General features: G+C 44.9%; 1 protein-coding gene across 6 annotated transcripts in view; it reads right to left on the reverse strand.

Moving 5' to 3' along the window:
* TRPC7 (transient receptor potential cation channel subfamily C member 7) overlaps positions 1 to 19,546 on the reverse strand; it is a 153,928-nt gene that overhangs the window by 7,308 nt on the left and 127,074 nt on the right. For 5 of the 6 annotated variants that reach the window (XM_054488177.1, XM_054488176.1, XM_054488175.1 and 2 more), the window contains 3 exons: positions 11,211 to 11,406; positions 5,881 to 6,102; positions 5,120 to 5,200 (listed from right to left, as the gene is read on the reverse strand). In XM_054488177.1, coding sequence (XP_054344152.1) covers positions 5,120 to 5,200; positions 5,881 to 6,102; positions 11,211 to 11,406 — 499 coding nt within the window. The remainder of the gene's footprint in view (positions 1 to 5,119; positions 5,201 to 5,880; positions 6,103 to 11,210; positions 11,407 to 19,546) is intronic. The other variant, XM_063665218.1, reaches the window with a different exon arrangement.

A 19,546-nucleotide genomic window follows, 5' to 3' on the forward strand; every position in this document is an offset into this window, starting at 1 on the left:
ATTGTAAAATGTGTGTTTGAACAATATGCAATCAGTGCACCTTGAAAAAGAACAGAATAACAGCAATTTTCAGGGAACAAGGGAAGACAACCATAAGGTCTGACTGCCTGCAGGGTCAGACAGAATACAGCCATATTTTTCTTCTTGCAGAGAGCCTATAAATGGACATGCAAGTAGGGAATATATCACTGAATTCTTTTCCTAGCAAGGAATATTAATAATTAAGACCCTGGGAAAGGAATGCCTTCCTGGGGGCCAATCTATAAACGGCCACTCTGGGAGTGTCTGTCTTATGTGGTTGAGATAAGGACTGAAATACGCCCTGGTCTCCTGCAGTACTCTCAGGCTTATTAGGGTGGAGAAGAAACCCCACCCTGGTAAATTTGAGGTCAGACCAGTTCTTTGCTCTCGAACCCTGTTTTCTGTTGTTTAAGATGTTTATCAAGACAATACGTGCACAGCTGAACATAGACCCTTATCAGGAGTTTTTGATTTTGCCCTTTGCCTTGTGATTTTTATTGGCCTCAGAAGCATATGATCTTTGTTCTCCTTTGAAGCATGTGATCTTGTGACCTACTCCCTGTTCTTGCACTCCCTCCCCTTTTGAAATCCTCAATAAAAACCTACTGGTTTTGTGGTTCAGGTGGGCATCATGGTCCTACCGATATATGATGTCACCCCCGGAGGCCCAGCTGTAAAATTCTTCTCTTTGAATTCTTTCTCTTTATTTCTCAGCTGGCCGACACTTATGGAAAATAGAAAGAACCTACGTTGAAATACTGGGGGCTGGTTCCCCTGATAGGATATCTATTTCTATTCTATTTCATTAAAATGGAAAAACTGCAATTACATTTGCCTCAACCTAATAGAAAAGATGGACATAGAAAGCCTCCCTTCTTTCACTATGTGGGGGAAATGTGTGTGTGTGTGCGTGTGTGTGTGTGTGTGTGTGTGTGTTATGTTTTGTGATGAGTATGAGATACCTCCTTGCTATCTTCCATAGAGTTCTTTCACTTCATGGAGATAATAAGCTTTCTCCAAGTTACTATGTCCCTGGTAGTGGCAACTCTCCCTGCCCTGCCCCATGCATTAGCAAGTACTGGAGATGAGTATATTTAGTGCTATCACTCAGGCAAAGAATACTCAAGAGGATGAAGATGAGATGCACAATGGATAGGAGCAGTTGTCACGCAGAGCCCTACATGCAGAGAGGAAGGCACACAGTTCCCACAGCCCAGACCCAGCCCAGACTACAAGGGGCCAGATGGCCTCTGGCCACTGGTGGTGAAGGGGAACACAGGACATCTTTCTATGGGAGAGACAACTCTTCCTGCGCAGCCAGGGCAGATGAGGACACAGATAAGGAAGGAAGGAAGGAAGAGAACACACACTGTATGCTGATGATGGCCAATGAGGTAGGATCCAGAGGGAAGAAATGTGGTCACCTAGGAAAACAGAAATTGAGGAACATTTGGAAGAGAGTGGACAAAATGGATCACAGGACAAGTCATTCATTAAACTGAGGTTTATCAGACACAAGAATAGAAGAAATAGGCACCAGCAAGTTGTCCATCCTCTTTGCTTTGATCTCTTCAGTAAAGGCCATTTAGAAGATGGAAAAGAGAACTCCCCATGGGGTTTTGGGGAGCAGATTGCAGCATAAAGATTGGAGTGTATGTGAATGATGGATGTGCCTGGATTCTATGGTTTATTTGGGATATCACTTGTTTACTTTGACCATGAAGAAATATGCCTCTCAGAGTGAGTATATGGGTCTGTATACTTCCTGCCCCAACAAACTAACAAGCTGAATCTTGGAACAGATCGCAGGGAGCTTGGGGAGGAGGCATACTTTGGCCATCTCACCAGTATCATGGTTTTGTTCCATTGTTTGGTCTCAGGTCTGCAGAGCCCAGACTGGAAAACACATTAGGAAAATGGTTTTGTGAAAAATAACAATTCAGACACCCTGGAGCCTAAGGAAAAAGCACAGAAAGCCTCTGAAGTCTGAAGGAGCTGTCTTCCCTTACAACAAAGACCTCACAAAAGCAGAAGGATTGACAAACAGCTGAATGAACACCTGAAATGCTAACAGTTGAGAAATCGAATGAAGAGACAAAAAAGCAGCAAACTTAGTAACTAAATGTGTGTGAACGATGGTGCTTTTATCTTCTTGGGAACACTAAGTGATTTCTCAGAGCCACAACATGTGAGAGGCTGACGGAATATGTGCTCAGTGACATCAGCTCTGCCTAGGGCCTGGATTGTAAGAAGGAGGGGGTGAATTGGGCTGCTCATGTTCTCTGCACATTTGGAAGCTGCTGTGGGAGGAAAGCAATGCTACTTGGAAGGCCACTGGTGGGCCCAAGGAAAGAGAGGAACCATACTCAGATCCCCACTCAAATTGTCCTTGCTGCCGTTGATAGCAAAAGTGCCCCAGTGCCTTCTCCTGCTCCTTGTCTCCTCACTATGTGCTTGGAAGGCTCAGATAGGTCTCTTCCTGGTGACTGTCAAACACAGGCAAGACAGGTTCTGAGGAGGGTGCTGGTGCAAAACTATGAAGATAAATAATAGGCAGGTGTCCAGGCAGCATGACGTGGTGAGAGAGGGGGGCCCTCTGAGTCAGAGATCTCAGTTCAGTCACTTGTGTGGCCTTGGCCACTGAGCCTCAATTCCCTCATCTGTTACATGGGGTTGAAGACAGTGCCCATCTCCAAGGAATATGGGAGAATACACCTGAGCTAGTGTCCAGCCTGCATCCAGGTATCTTCTAGTGACATCTCAGGGTTTACTCCAATTGTGAGCAGATGATGACTCAGGAAGATGCCACGCAGCCTAGCAGGGTGGAGCCAAGAGCCAATGTGCAAGGACTGCTTTCCCTCAGCCCCTTTCCTCTGATGCCTACTGGCTGGCTTTTTGTTTCTTCTTTTCTGTGACAACTATTTGAATAAGTTGCCTCAGGCTTTTTCTGTGGAGTCACAAATTACAAAATGAGCAAAGCTTTCCAAGGTCATCAGTCGCCTGAATCTGTAGATGACCAATCTCTGTAATCACAGCAGGAAGTTCCTGGGGAGATTCAAGGCAGTATGGACTCAACCAACGAGGATGGAAGACAGAGATGGGACTGCTCTGAGACTGCTTTTGAAAATGGTCTCCTGCTAGGCACGGTGGCTCACACCTGTAATGCCAGCACTTTGGGAGGCCAAGGCAGGTGGATCACCTGAGGTCGGGAGTTTGAGACCAGCCTGACCAACATGGTGAAACCCCATCTTTACTAAAAATACAAAATTAGCCAGGCATGGTGGTGCATGCCTGTAATCCCAGCTACTCGGGAGGCTGAGGCAAGAGAATCACTTGAACCTGGGAGGCGGAGGTTGCAGTGAGCCGAGATTGCACCATTGCACTCCAGCCTGGGCAACAAGAGTGAAACTCTGTCTAAAATAAATAAATAAATAAATAAATAAATAAACAAATAAATAAAGTAAAAAAATAAATAAAAAAAGAAAAGAAAATGGTCTCCTTCAGAAAGGATTCATTCTGGAATGGGACATTCACACAGAATTGATCTTCCTTTATCTCAGGAGCTGATTCTGCTCAAAACCTAGGAGAGATTTGGCCCTAACCTGTTATCTATCTTTTCTATGACACAGATAATCTACACTTCTCTCTGAAAAGCTGAGAAATAAAAATCCTTTCACTGACCAAAGGCTTTGGTCTGTAAAACAGCTCAAAGCAGATCAAACCAGTCAGTCCCAATTTTGTGCGCGATTAAACACAAAATTTGCCCATTGCTAATTTTTCGCCTGTCATCTGATAGAACTATAAGCTCTTTGAGGGATGAGCCATTTCTTAATTGTGCAATTAAATTCTCCTAACTGCACAGCTGGCTTCTGAAATATGGTTGGAGAGATTCAATTAGAGACCTGTATCTAAAAGATCTAAGTCTGTAATTGTTCCCTGTGGGAAGGTGGCACCAGGGGCATATCACCTCCACCCAAAGGAATGCTCAGGACAGCTTAAAATTTACATCTGATAAGAAATGATCGCATAGGTGAAACTGCTGATCATCGAGAAGTGGAAGACAGGAAAGGAGTGGCCTGCCCTTTTATAGTTGATCATCTGTAGCTATCGTTTATCACTGGCGCATGGGCTGATCCAAATGGATACAGAGATCTGGCATTCATTTCCAAAAGCAATGCAAGGATTGGAAGCATAAAAGTTCTTTTCCTAATTTTTCTGACAACAGACTTGGCAGGCTGGCAGTCCAAGTCTGAAGACACCTATATCTACTTGACTGCTTAAGACAAAAACCTGGGAGCCATGCTGGGTGCGCCTCGCCCTCCCCATATGTGCCCAGCAGCTATACATCCAGAAAGTGTATTGCATCTGTCTGCTTTTCTCCATCACCCTGCTCACATCCCATTCCAAGCAACCATGCCTTGTACCTGAATGACTGTCACATCCTCCTCACTGGTATCCTTGCTTTTACTCTTGTCCCCACCTGTCTCCTCTCATTATAGCAGTTAGGTGGTTTTCTTAAAGCACGAATACAACTTCATCATCTCCCCTCCTGGGCAAAGTTACCCTCTCCCGCATCCTGACAGTGGTCTGGCCCTCTGACTTCACCTCCCTCCAATCTCTGCTTCCACAGGGCCCAGCTGCCCTGGACCTGCCACCCTTCTCTTTCTCTGCCCGGAAGGCCATATATGGCTGCCTCCTGCATCCGAGTGGTCTTGGCTGACTGTGCTCTCCTTGAAGGTGTCCTCTCTGAAAACCATATCTAAGCAGAAGCTCCCTATTTTTCTCTGTTTTTGAGTCCTCCTGTTTTCTTTTTGTCACTGTTACCAGTTTGAGGGCATACACTTATCTGTGTGTTGACTTGTTTATTGTTCATCGTCACTAGACTGGAGGTACCACTGAGGGAGGAACCACATCTGTATCTGTATCCCCAGGAAGTAGCACAGTGCCTGACATATAGTAAGTACTCAATAAATATTTGTACAATAAAGGAAGGAATGAAGCTGTGTTCTCAGGGGATGACACAGCCATGGGACTAAATCTGTGTCTTAGTGAAGTCTACTTCTGCCCATGTTTGGATTCTTGGGAAAGGGGTGGTTACCTGGTATCTGGTGGGCTTGCTGAAAGTGTTATTTGCTGTCAGATTTTCAGAATTCCTCATGCCAGCCTGGTAGCGAGTCTTCTGGATAAAACAAACAAACCCACACACATCACACACAAAAACATACATGCATCCCTACATATCTTGTAGGACTTGAACAGTATCCACATACGGGGCTGTCTCAGTAAGGCAGCTTTTGAAAGCTGATTTACCTGGTGCTGCTTGGCTTCCTAGAACATTGTTTCTAGGACCTTTAGCTCTGTAGGATGTTAATAAGGGTTACAGAATATTGTTTAGTCAACTTGGTTGGAAAGCACTGAATTAAGGTTAGATGGATGTCTTTTCTCCAGGGGTTTTAACATACTAATAAACACTGAGAATCCCCAGGAAAGCCAGACAGTGGGAAGGAAACCTTTTTCTCAGAGATCATTTTCCAGATACTTTCTGAGAAAAGCTGTTCCATTTCCAAGTCCACTAAGGGGTTCCCTTCACTGGGGTCACGCCTTAGCCAGGCAGCTTACTACGTCCCCAGCGGGGCACCTCTCCAAGGGGTTGCAAGGAGAAAGGAGGGTATCACAGTAGCCTCTGCTGGCGTTGGAGCTTTCAGATGTGTCCAGGTAGACTCTACAGAGTACCGGCCCTCCCAGCTCCTGGCTCCCCTTGCATGGGGTGGGGGAGGGCAGCCATATGACTCAAACACACTCGACTCGCCCGCCGCCTCCTGCTGCCTTCTCCAGCCTCATAAACCACATGCTACCTACCTTGAATTTGGAATTCAGCATGCCCATTTCAAGGTCATTTTCATAGCTTTTGGCCTTAGATTTGCAGAGTTTTATGAGGCACATCTTGATTCTCATTATGAGATAATAAAATGATTTAGGACTTGGCACTAGATTAAAAGGAGCAGGTAGAGTTCTTCCTTCATCAAAGTAAGACAGCCAGAGTTTTGCTCGGGCGAATTTCCATTCCACATCTGCATCCTCCTGTGGAACAAGGGAAACAACAGCACACCCTCAAAGGCCACGATTTAACAACAGAGCCCAACCTGAGGAGCAGAGACACAGCCTACACATTCGGAAAGCAGACTTCTAAGCAGGACTCTGGTGCAGCTTTTCTACAGATGGCACAGAGAAGGGGAGTTTACTCTCACTAAAACCATGCACGATTCCGCCTGTCTCCTTCAGACTCATGGCTGAAAAGCCTCGACTAGTTCATATTAACCGCCCCTACTCTCCACTGGGTATTTTTACCAACATTCTCCACTTGCAGCTAACCAAAGAACTTTTCTCACTGCCACTTAATTTTGTTATTCATTAATTTTTATAGCTCTGCTAGCTGATTCACCAGCCACCACAGCATTATTGTATTTATTAATCTCTAAAGAAGTGCTGCTCACTAGAAATATATTGTGAGCCAAAAAGATGAGCCACATAGATGTTTCAATTTTCTACTAGCCCCATTCTAAAAAGTAAAATTGAACAGGTGAAATTAATTTTAGTAATATATTTAGTGCAGTAGATCAAAAATATCATTTCAACATGTAAGCATTATAAAACAATATTAAGATAGCTTACCGTATTGTTTTCATACTAAGTCTTCAAACTCCAGTGTGAATTTTACCCTTACAGCACATCTATTTGGACCAGCCACATTTTAAGTGCTTGATAGGCATATGTGGTTAGTGGCTACCACATTGTACAGGACAGTATATTTCTTATTGGTCAGAGTGCTGCCAGGGAGGATGTTTATAGATCTCGCATATGTAATTCAAGGGGAGCAAAGCCTGAGTGTAGTTTGTAGGAGGTGATCCAGCTGTGTTCTCTTCTGGGGTAGTGGGGTGAGACTTAAACCCAGGTTCTGTTCTTTCTGACGTTGTGTCAATGCCAGAATGCTAAGTGGGTACCTGAGAGTAGCAGGTGTATTTTGTCTAGACAGGTTCCTTGAACCTCTGTCCTAGGAGGGCAGTTTGAGACCAGGAAAGAGGCATGGGGTTTGTAAACAGATGGACCTGGGCTCAAAACCCCTTATTAGCTGTGTAACTTTAGGTGGGTGTCTTGAGCTTACGGAGATAAAACTGCTTCCCTCACATAGCCCTGAGGTCAGTAGTGCGTGTGTGCTCCCTGAGCAGTGGGTTCCTCTTTCCATAGGCAGTGACTACACACTGAGGGGCTGTGAACCCAGCAAGGGCCCAGGAGAGGCTGCTGGGATATACCACAAGAGTACAGGGTTATAATCAGCAGGCTTGACCACTTTGCTTTTGTTGAGGATCGACACTGGGCCTGGTCTACTTGGGGACATCCTATAAGGATCTTTTAGGTTGGAAGCTTTGTGAGGGCAGGGCTCACTCCTGGTCTCGCTGTACAAGAGAGTTGTAACAGGGACACCCGTCCTGAGAGGAAGCGTGGTATAGTGCAAAGCACATGGGTTCTGCAGCCTGTGTGGGTTTAAATCCTGGCTCTGCTCCTTACTAGCTATGCAACCATGGCAGGTGATGGACCACTCTGGGCCTTAGTTTCCTCATCTGTAACATAAGCATAGCAATACCTATCGAATACACTGTGAGAATTAAAGGAGTTAATGCATAGATGACACTGAACAGTGCCAGACACTTAGTAAGCCCTCAATAAATGTGATTTTCATCTCCATAGCCTAGCATAGGCCTAGTAGTCAACCTTCAGTCACTTAGCATTGATGGAGCACCTGCTATGCACTTGGCATGTGCTAGGGAGGCCCCGGGCATGACGATCCATGCCATGGTGGAACACACAGTCTGGCCAATGATGTGAACCCAGCAAGGGCCCAGGAGAGGCCCACAAGAGTACAGGGTTATAATCAGCTATTCAACAGCTAGTTAGTTAGTCTTTTACTTACTGTTGTACCCAGAGCTGGAGGGTCTAGGTGCTGAGGCCACTGACCCAGTCTGGGGGTCAGGGAAGGCTGGCTGGTGTTTGGGCTCAGATCCAAGGAGTGAGCAGTTCTCAACAAGGTCAAGAGTAGGTGGGGTGGGGGGTAGAGAATTTGTAAGAATTAACTTGTGGAAGAGGCAGCAAGAAGTGTAAATAACTCGAGGATGCTGGCAGTAAGGATCAGGGGAGAAAGAGGTTGGGAGCTGGAAAGTAAGCTAGAGGGAGGATTTTTTATAGTTCTTTTTTTTTTTTTTAAAGATCAAGTGACTTATTTAAATGCTGACAGGAAGGATTAGGTAGCAAGAGAGGGGTGAAGACGCAGGCAGGCAGGGTGCCCTGCAGTAGCGGCTGCTGGGGAGGCGGGATGAGCAGAATGGAGCAGGGCAGAGCTCTTTGCTGGAGAAGCCTGTGCTGCCTGCAGAGGCAGGGGGCTGGGGTGGGGGGAGTTGAATGGAGAGGCAGGTGCAGGTGAGTTGTGGATTTGGACAGCAGGAGCTTAAGATCCACTGAGCCAATAAATTAGTGTTCTCATGGAAGGGTTTACAAATATTTGCATCATCAAAACTACATGTGATCATGAATGCCTGGCATTTTCCAGTGGTACCTTCCATGGTCCAGTAAGACAGGTGAGAACATGTGCCCTCCTGCCGCAGAAGTCCAGAGCCCAGAGGGAGGTGTGGGGCTGTAATACACTCTCTGCATGTCGCGGCCCCTTTCCGTGGTAGGATAACTTGACCTCACATGCCGTGGGCTTGCCTGCTCCTGCCCTCAGCTAGTGGGCATCCCTCACAGCCAACTGCAAGGCTTCCCATGCTACTGTCATTTCAACCAAAGCATTACGTGCCTGTTAGGATATGGCAGATTGCCTGGGGGAGTGGTGCAGAGACCTGCAGCTTTTCCAGGCACCATCTGGTTTTCTCTTACACATGGGGAAACTGAGGCCCAGAAGGGCAGGAAGGACTAGTGGACAAGAGCTCATTATCCACACTGGTGATTAAGTATGTAAAATGCTTTAAAAATATATGTGTTGTTTGTCCATCCACAATGTGCTGTATTTTTCTGGAGGGCAGCAGCTGAGGCTTCATGGCCAGGCTCACCTCTTCTCTCACCTCTTGCCTTTTTTCCTCACTCAATCTGCACTCTTGCAGCGCTGAGCATACCACACTGCTTCACCCCTCCCTGCCTTAGTACATGTGCTCCCTACTGTATAGAGTACTGTTTTTTGGGGAGGGTATCATAGACTGAATTGTATCCCCCTTAAATTCCTATGTAGAAGCCCTAACTCCCAGCAAGTTAGAAGGTGACTGTATTTGGAGATGGAGCCTTTAAAAGGTGACTGAAGTTAAATGAGGTCACGAGGATGGGGCCCCAATCTTCTTGGACTGGTGGCAAGGCTGTGTGAGGACACAGCAAGAAGGTGGACATCTGCAAGCCAAGCAGAGAGGCTCCAGAAGGAGCCAACCCTGCTGATGTTGATCTTGGACTTGTGGCCTCTAGAACTGTGAGGGAAGAAACTTCTAATGTTTAAGCCACACAGTCTGTGGTATTTTTTAGGAAAGCCCTAGCAAGTTAATACACAGGGATCTTTACTTTTTTCTACATAAGAAGTATATAAACAATTGTTTCTTATAATTTAAGGACAGAGGTACACCAGGACATGGGAAAGTCCCATTTCAGATCTTCTCTCTCCTTTCATTTCCTCTCCCAGAGGACACCCGGTCAAAAGCCCTGTAGCCTCCTTGGAGTTCCTCTCTATGTTTGCATTTGTACTGTTACGTAGATTAGATTCCCCTATATGTCTTTTTCTACAACTTACGTTTTTTCACTTAATAATGTGTTAAGGATTTTCCCATGTCAGTACAAAACGGTCATTCTCATGCTGGATGTATAGTATCCTACACCTTATTCTAAAGTGTGACTATATCACAGTTTATTTAAACATTCTCATATCAATGGACTATTTCCAGGTTTTTCCTTTAACGAACATCTATGTAAAATGATATTGGATCTATTTCCAGAATTGGAATTGTTGAGTCAATAGGTCAGTGCTTTTTATTTTAACTTTAGCTTATTTATTTAATCATATAGTAGGTAAAACAACAATATGATTTATAAAGGATAAAAAATATAAAGAGAAAGGAATTCCACCCACCATGCCCCCATCCCCCCCTCTCAACAGGCACCCCATGGTGTCTTTCTTGTGGAACTTTCAGAGGTTTGTTCTTTTCATTTGCTTATACAGTCACAAATGAATCACATTCCCTTTTCTTTCTCTCTTACACAAGAGAGAGCCCACTATATACATTGTTCTGGAACTTGATTTTTACCTCCTACCACTGTAACTTGAAGGTCTTTCCCCATCAGCATATAGAGAATATATTTATCCTTCTTAAAATAGAATTGCACAGCATCCCATTTTTCAGATGCATCATAGTCTATTTAATTAGATTCCTATTAATGCTCATTTAGTTTGTTTTTTATTTCTTGCTGTTCCAAACAAGCTGCAATCAATAGCTTATGGTTCATGCCTTTTAGATTTTGATAAATTGTCTCCTGATACATTCTCTCAACCCCTTTATCTGTCAGGCAAAATTGTTCTCCTTTTAAATGGCCTTCCAGCACCACCTCTGGAAGCTTCCCCCATAGTCAATCTCTGTCTCTGTCCCCACACCACCCCCAACAACCTGGCTGCACTGGCCCCAGGGCACTGGAATTTGTTGATCACCCTGTATGATCTCCTCACTGGACTATGAGTTTCTCTAGGCAAGAACTGTGTCTTAGTCATCTTGGTATCACCAGTGCCTAGTGCGGATTTGGCATACAGTACTTAATAAATAATCCGTGAGAGGCAAAAGGGGCCTGGGGGCTGAAAGACAGTCATTCTGATTGATTGCCATGGGTCATCTGCATGATGTCCTGAGAAGACAAGTGTAAAAGAGAGAAGACTCATGATCCCAGTTCTTTCTGCTCTCGCTGGGCCTCATGGTGGTACCAGCAATGCCATGGGGCAGACTGACTTTGATTGCTTCTATTTCTAGAAGCAATCCAGGAAGAATGCCTGTTATTTGTTGTTCTGGCTGCACATTTAACAACACATGGGCTTCTAACATCATTCCCCTCATTGCTGAAAACAGCAATGTAAATTAGATGAGGGAGAGCAAGCATTTTCAGTGACCTGGCCTTACCTCAATTTCCTGATAGGAGTTGTTGATCATGGCTATTAGCATGTTGAGCAACACTACCACCATGGTGACGTTATAAACGCCGTAGAGAACGTAGCCGATGTTCTCGATGAATTTGTGGTCGTATTTCAGCACCACTGAGATTACTTCAGATAAGCCGAATATGGACCAAAACAAAGTTTTAAAACTTTCTTCAACCCTGCAAAGAAACAGACAGTCCTTTCAGGCAGTTTGCATCAGCTTGAACTTTTATTTATTCATTCATTTATTTTGAGACAGAGTCTCACTCTGTTGCCCAGGCTGGAGTGCAGTGGCTCAATCATGACTCACTCCAGCCCTGACCTCCTGGACTCAAGCAATTCTCCTGCCTCAGCCTCCTGAGCAGGTGGGACTACAGCTGTGCACCACCACACCTGGCTAATTGTTTCATTTTTTGTAGATCTAGGATCCCACTATGTCGCCCAGGCTGGTCTTGAATTCCTGGGCTCAAGGTATCATCCCACCTTAGCCTCCCAAAGTGCTGGATGACAGATGTAAGCCACTGCATCTGGCCAGCTTGAACTTTTAAAATGAAAGTTGCCATTGGTCAGGCTTTACCCTGGAGTGCCCAGGTGTTACCCTGGAGTGGGGCTGGGCTGGTTGGTGGTGCCTGCATTCTGAGATAACGTGATATTCAGATTTCTAAGAAGACTTTGAAAGAATATTAAAAATGGCAGGCTCTTTATTTTTTATTCAATCCATTTATTGGGACTCCTGGCTGTGGTATCACTTTTCTCTTACTGTAATTAACTTAAACATTTAAAATTAAACACCTGGGTAAATGTTTGTTCTTGGGCATTATGAGCCCCAGAAAGTGCATTCTTCCTTCCATTAAGCCCTAACCATTTCTCCTCAGACTCCATAGTCCACGTGAAGGGGAGTGATGGCAGATACCTGGAAAGTGGGCAGTGTCCACACAGGAGGATGGCATCCCTGGAGTCTGACACTTCTAGGCACTCGACAAAGAGCAGCTCACTTAAGCCTCATGACCAGCTCTGTGGCAGGCTCTCATATGACCTCCTGTTACAGAGCTGAGGCTAGCCATATGTATTAAGCTTTCTAAACTGGGGCTGAATTATCGAGAATGAGAGGGGGGATTTTGGTGTGCCCACATGGTTCAAAATCACCAGGTGACTGCCCAAACCTCACCTTACGGCTCACTTAGGTTAGGTGCTGCACGTGCCTTGAAGGCGGTTCAGGTTAGTCTCAGCTTTACGGACACTGCTCTTTGGCCCTTTTGAGACTACGAAGTAACTGAAATACAGTAGTGTTGTGAATAAGACCCAAGTGCATTTCGTAGTCCATACTCTATGGCCATGACCCTGTATCAGGTTGATGACCTAGAATCAAATAAGAAAGCTGGATTTTGGTTGGGAGGTTTAGACCGTGCAAGTGTATCTGGTAACATCTGAATGGTTAAGTGCAGTTCTTTTAGTTTTCATCCAGATTTTTGGTACCACTGTGAGAAGCACTTTTTTTTTCCTCTTTAACATTTCAGGTTTTCAACACTCACCCACAAATGGCCAGGATTAGCTAGATCTTTAAAAATATCAGCATTTCTCAAGGATTGGTATTTATTTGACAAGATGTACAAAAATACTGGTACTCGTCACTTGGGCTGAAAATCCAACTCTTGACTCGCATGAATTTACAGCTCTCCTGAGTGTGATTGTGTGGGGGTGTATGTGTATCTGTGTGTGCGTGTGCATGTGTGTGTGTCTACCCAGCTGTTTGGCTCATTCCCTATGCACACTCTTCAGAGTCTGAAAAACTGATATTTGAAGTGGGATTGTATTGTCAGTGTTTGTTTTTAGTTTCTTTTAAAACTGTGATTTTGAAACATTTAATTCATTTTAGCATTAGCGAGAAATAATTTAGTTGCGTGTTTATAAGCAACAACAGGGTATTAAGCCATTCTTGCAGAACTCCAGCTCCTGGTGCTATTCTGGAAGGGGGAAGAACTGTTTTCCTCATGTGAGATGCAGCATTTTGTGTGAAAAAGATGTCATCCACCCTGTGTCATGATTCACTGCAGTACTGTGTCCCATTATGAAGCAATCTTTCAGTTATCACACTCGTGGAAGGGAACAGTGGCAGAGAGATTTCAAAACCACCAGATGAACCCTAAATTCCAAACTGGAAGGAGACAGTAGGCTGTGATCTCTCTTAGAGTTGCTCCCCTCCTGGCAGGATCAGGTGAAAACTGGAGAACACAGTGTCTGAAGGGGAGGCTGGGCAGACAAGGGCTGATCTAGGATTATAGACTTGTCATGGACCAACAAAGGAATGGATCATACTTGCCATAGAGAGAGGCTTTACCCAAATTCATCTTCCCTTTCTTACCTTGGAACAACCCAGAAACCTTCGGCTGACACAAATGAAGTGAGCGATTACAGAACACATCCAGGGAAAACCCTCTGAATTTCGATTAGGGAAAGTGGGCCTACATTCACCTTCCATTTTTTTCTCATTTGCATCTTGCCATAAATTTTGCCACTGAGCCCTGATTTATCCTTGGTGCCTTCTCTTAGGTATTCTATATCAATAATCTGAAGAAACAGGCCTGGCTTATTAAGCAGTATGTGTTCCAGCAAGGTAATAGTTACTAATCTCGAGGCTTTGCCTTAGTCCCTCCTTTACCTGACTCCCGCATCTCAGGACAATTAACCTGGCTTGGAATGCTGATATGTTCAATTTGTTGTCTGTCTTCCAGAAAATCTTCAGTACTGCACATCTGTTTTATTTCTATTCTGTGGTTTAAGGAGTAACTCCTGGACCTGGATTTGGCCATTTCTCCAGCAGGCTCTACAAAAGGCCCAAACTCACTGGGACTGCCAGAGTGGCAGCCACGCCTCCAGAGCAAAAACCAGCTGCACCTGTCTGGGCAGGATGGGGTCTTAGACAAACTATGCATTTCTTTTCTTTCTTTCTTTTTTTTTTTTTTCTGAGACACAGTTTCACTCTTGTCACCTACTCTTGTCGTGCAAGTGGCATGATCTTGACTCACTGCAACCTCCACCTCCTGGGTTTAAGTGATTCTCCTGCCTCAGCCTTCAGAGTAGCTGGGATTACAGGCGCGTGCCACCATGTCCAGCTAATTTTTGTATTTTTAGTAGAGACGGGGTTTCACCATGTTGGCCAGGCTGGTCTTGAACTCCTGACCTTGTGATCTGCCCACCTCAGCCTCCCATGGTGCTGGGATTACAGGCGTGAGCCACCGCGCCTGGCCCTAAACTATGCATTTCTAATGATCTCTTCTAAGCTGTTAAGGGAGAACATCTATGGCCCTTGCTTTCTCTTTTCATGGGGCAAAATGAATGAGGTAAGAAAATCTTCATTTAAAGAAAGGTGGGCCTATTGGTTTGACTCACCCAATATGGCTAGATTCACAATTTGAGGCTCTTGGGTCTTTCATTTGTACCCACATGTTCTTGTCATGAAGATAAGTGGACTAACTGCATAGACTAATTCTGTTGCTGTTTTTGTTGTTGCTATTAGAGGGCACCTTATGGGCCGAGTTATGTCCAATTATCTGGGCTAACCTGTAAGCAATACAATATTTTATCCATAGTTCAAACCATATAACTAAATAACTTCTGAATGGAATTGAAGAGTTAAATGTTAAAAAAAAATACATGGTAAAAACACTAGAATAAAGTACTGGTGAGAATTTATTACATAATTCTGGTCTGGGGGAAGTTTCAGAAACTACAAAGCTTGAGAGATTTGACCACACGAAACTTTACTTGTACACATGAAAAACATAATAAGTAAAAACATATGGCAGAAGACTGAGAAAAGAATTGGTATTTGCAAACGTAAGACAAACAATGGATGATATCCTTACACTAAGAGCTGATAAATCAATATGAAAATGACAGACATCCTGGTAGGAAAAAAAGGAAAAAAATTTTCAGTGAAAACTTGATGCTTTTTATGGTGATTAGAGCTCTACAATGAATTTAAGATGCCATGCTAGTGTCATCTTCCAACTTAACATGTGGCAAGAAATAAACAAAACTTGACCTCACTACCCTGAGTGGGAAATGACTTGTGTTCCCTTGACCTTGGGCACCCATAGTAATATATTCTCAGAGAGAAGGCTGGCATTGGAATGAGTCAATAGAAATCACTTATCCCAAGGGCTTAGGTATTGGAGCTGGCCCTAATGCCCCATGAGGTTATGAGGCTCTCTGAGTTACATATTAATCATCATCCACGATTTTCATGAGCTCTGGAACCCAGGGCATGGGGTGGAAAGCCAGTCATTTGGGAGAAATGGGGCTGGCTTTCAGGAAGAAAATATCTTGGAATTAGGCTAGTTACTATTTGCCATAAAGCTACTTGTCTCACAGAAAGCCCCACAGTGAACTAGCTGGTCTTAAGACTAGATCTGAGGTTCTTTACTGATAGGAATGGCAACTACTGGCTCTGCATCCTCTTTCCATCCACCCTAACTAGCTATAGAGTTTGCCACAGATTCCTTCAACTGTGTCAATCACAGGAGATGACACAGAGCTGGAGGAGTGAGAAGATCCAGGGTGCATGCCTGGGTTCAAATCTCAGCAACACCTTGTAGTGGCTGTATGAGTTTGGGCATGGGACAAAGTCTGTTTGAGTCTCAGTTTACCCAACTATGAAATTGGCATAATGATGCCTCTATTGTTCAGTTGACATGAAGTTTAAATGGGCAACCTATGTGAAATGTAAAGTCCAATAAATGGCAGCTATTATTTTGATTCATATATTTATTGAACTATGTGCCAGGCACTGTCCCAGGTGATGAGGATACACAGGTGCCCAGATCAAACGTGTTTCTGTCCTTTTGGAGGTCCCAGTCTACAAGCAAGCCCAGTAAGATAAGAGAATGCTATGAGACTGTAAGCAGGGAGGCTCTGTTTGCCTCTGCCCTTCCCAGCATACATACAGCCCCTCAGCCCCTCAGGTGCTTCCACACAGGGCTGAATGGAGTCAATAATTCAGCTGCTTGTTTTCTGAACAAGACTTGTTTTTCTTCTAATCTTCAAAGATCATCACAGACCCTTGATTTCATGCAAATACTCTTTCTGATTATTCCAGCCCATGCTGTCTTTTCATATTTGACTCTGGGCCTGCAGTGGAAGGGACTGAAGTTAGTCAATAGGCCACCCCAGCAAAAGAAGCACTCCTAATGAAGTAAAGGAGGAAAAGTGCCCGTGAGTGATGTTGAATAGGCCACGATTCACCCTTCTCTGGGCGGGAGTGCGGGTGTGTGGGAAGGTTGGGGCTGATTTGTCATGCAGACAGCAGGGACGAGGTAATCAGTTCTCCACCAGGTCTGTCTCGGCTGGATAACAGGACTTTAATAACAGGTTGCCTGAAGAGGCAGTTGTATACGGGCCTCAGAGAACAAACTGATCAACAAGGAGAGGGTTCAGGGTGACAGGAAAATTGCTGCTTCTTCAGAATGCCATATCTCTCTCTCCCCACTGCCAGGACTCCTAGCCCCTACCACTGAATAGTTCAGTTCAGTTACCTACTCAAATCATCATATAGCAGGCTAAAATTAAGCACGAGGATCAGCCTTTAATTGAAAAAGGCTGTTTCCCAAGCTCAGCAGACAATAGCTGGCACTCTGCTAGAGTTCTGCTGAAGGAGAATAATGCTCACCTGTCATCCAAGCTGGGCTGATGGGAGGAAGGTGTTTAGAATGGATAAAGATCTTTTCAGAGGCTGTGTTCCTCTAATGCCCAGACCCAGAGACTGAAAGCAGTTGGACCAGGTTTGAGGATGGTTAAATGCCTGAGAAAGTCTGAACTCATCCCTTCCTTGGCCCTGCAAAGTTCTGTCCTCCGAATCACCTCTGATTTCTACCCTGGGTCCTAAACAAGGAGTTTGATTTAGACAGTCTAGAAGTAGAAGAGTCTGGGGCCACAGAACTGATGCCAAAGAACTGGGATATGTAAAGCCTGTGCAGCCTAGATTTATTTATACTGAGGGGTTTCACTGTACCCCATGCAGCCTGGGAACTCTTGGAGGGAAGAAGCTGTGTTTTCTTCATCTTCGAAACTGCAAACCTCATCAGAGCCTGGCACACAGAAGGCATTCAACAAATTCAAAGTCAGCTGAATGAACGAATGAATGAATCCCTAATGCACATTTCGACTTCCTGTTCCCTAACCCTAGTGTTGAGTCCAGGTGATGATGAAACAATCGAGGTGTAAGTTCTGACTCCAGGCAAACCTGGTTTGAGTATATGTTTTTGGCCAAATAGCCTCATCTCTCTGTGCTGCTTTGTTCCTGGCTGTAAAATGGGAAAACAGCAATCTCCACTTCATAGAATTGTTGTGAGGATTGAATGAGTTAATGGAATGCTTGTGAAATGCATAAATTACTGCCTGGCACATACTAATTGCTCAATTAATGTCACTAATTTTATTACTAGTGTTCGTTTTTTACACAATCTGCATCAACTGCAATAGGCTCCAATATCTGGCTGAAAGACTATGGAGCCCTGCGATTAATTTTCAGAAAAGCCCTTGGAAAACAGAAATCAGATCCTGCCCCTCTCTGTTAGTGGCTTTCCCTGTGGCTGACAAAGCCCATCATCACCCAGCGCAGGCCCTCAAGGCCCTGGGTAGTCTGGTTCCTCCTGCCTCCTGGAGCCCGAGGCCGGCTTTCCCTTCACTCACTGCACTCTGCCTGGGTGCACGGGCTGAGCTCTCTCTTGGAATGCCTTCCCCTCTCTCTGTACCTGGCTCCTCCTCCTCTTTTTCTCATTGAGGCTTCAGGCTGAGTCAGCATGCGCTCCATGAGAACTTCTTTGACGACCTGTCTGAAGCAGGCCCTCTCTCATGACTCTTCTGTACAGTGTCTTACTTCTCTAGCTCCCAGCTCTTAATCTATAACTATCTTACTTGCCTATTTGTTTATCTTTTTGCCTCTTTTCCCTCCGAAATGTGAACTCCATGCTGACAGGGCCTGCTGACCTCCTTTGTCACTCTGTCCTCAGTACTCAGAATAGTGTCCAGCTTGTAGTTGGGGGGGAGGGGTCAGTGAACATTTTTGTCAATGGACGATGGAATGCTGGGAAACTGAGGCAGAAGGTGATCTGGCACTTGGCCTTACCCAGCTTGCCTCAGACCTGCCCCTGCTGGTAACATCTTGAGCTAACCCTGGACATTGCAGTTTCCTGCCACTGTCACTTTGAGAAATGGCAGCTTAAACCATATTATCATCCTAGAACTGAATTTTAGTGAATAAAAAGGTGGGACCCTCTCCCCTGTCAGACAGTGACCGTCAGCCTGAGAAGCAGATGGAGGGCCCTGGGCAGTGCTTGAGAGGGTGCCGTGAAGCCAGCATCCTCAGGAGCACATTTTCTGTGTGTCGTCAGGTCTTTTTCCTCAAAACTTGGTGGTTCTCAGACTGTTCCAGGGGCTCACAGGTCCCAGGCTTTTAGAATCCAGGTCACAAATAAACATGAGAAGAATGTATCCATAAACATTTTATGATAGTAGAGTGTCTGTTGTAACAATTCTTCTAAAGTAGTCCAGGAAAAGATCTATATTTTTATCACTTGTTGGAGAGTTATACAAAGAAAAAGACCTTATATTATACCCAAATGATCTTTTTTGACACATAAAGGTCATTTCCAGGTCCCCAGCCTCTCTGAGCCTGACTTGGACCCCACACTGATCTTGGCTGCCTTCTCCATCAAGCCGTAGAACTTTTCTGTGCTGGTTTCTCCACCTGAAAGTGGGTGCAGTAAGCTCTCTCATCCCCTCCAAACACCCTATGCCTAACTTGCATTAATTAATTAATTAATTAATTAATTAATTTTTGAGATGGGGTCTCAATCTGTTGTCCAGGCTGGTCTCGAATTCCTGGGCTCAAGCAATCCACCCACCTTGGCCTCCCAAAGTGTTGAGGTTACAGGTGTGGGCCACCGTGCCCAGCCGGTCCTGACTTGAATTTATAACATGAAAGGTGGAGATTGTAATGAAAGGTGGAGATTGTAACTTTCACAGTGTAATAAAGTCTGATGGTGAAACAGCCTGTGGAGCTTCTGAATCAGAGATGCCCATATTTCAACACTGACCCAGGATCCTGGGAAAAACGGGTCCTTCACAAAGCCCAGTAGGCTGATGCCATTCCTTGTTCCCCACCTGCAAACACGTTCAGCACACTGCACAGGGAAACCGGCAGTAGGCCAAGCTCCTAGGGTGCCTCAGGGTGATCTCTCCCTCGGTTTCTCTCAATATATCATTGGTTCTGATGAGTTTTATGACATATTTCGGTCTAGGCAGCCTCAGCAGGATCCC

This window comes from Pongo pygmaeus, chromosome 4 (assembly GCF_028885625.2).
Source record: "Pongo pygmaeus isolate AG05252 chromosome 4, NHGRI_mPonPyg2-v2.0_pri, whole genome shotgun sequence".
Classification (NCBI taxonomy): domain Eukaryota; kingdom Metazoa; phylum Chordata; class Mammalia; order Primates; family Hominidae; genus Pongo; species Pongo pygmaeus.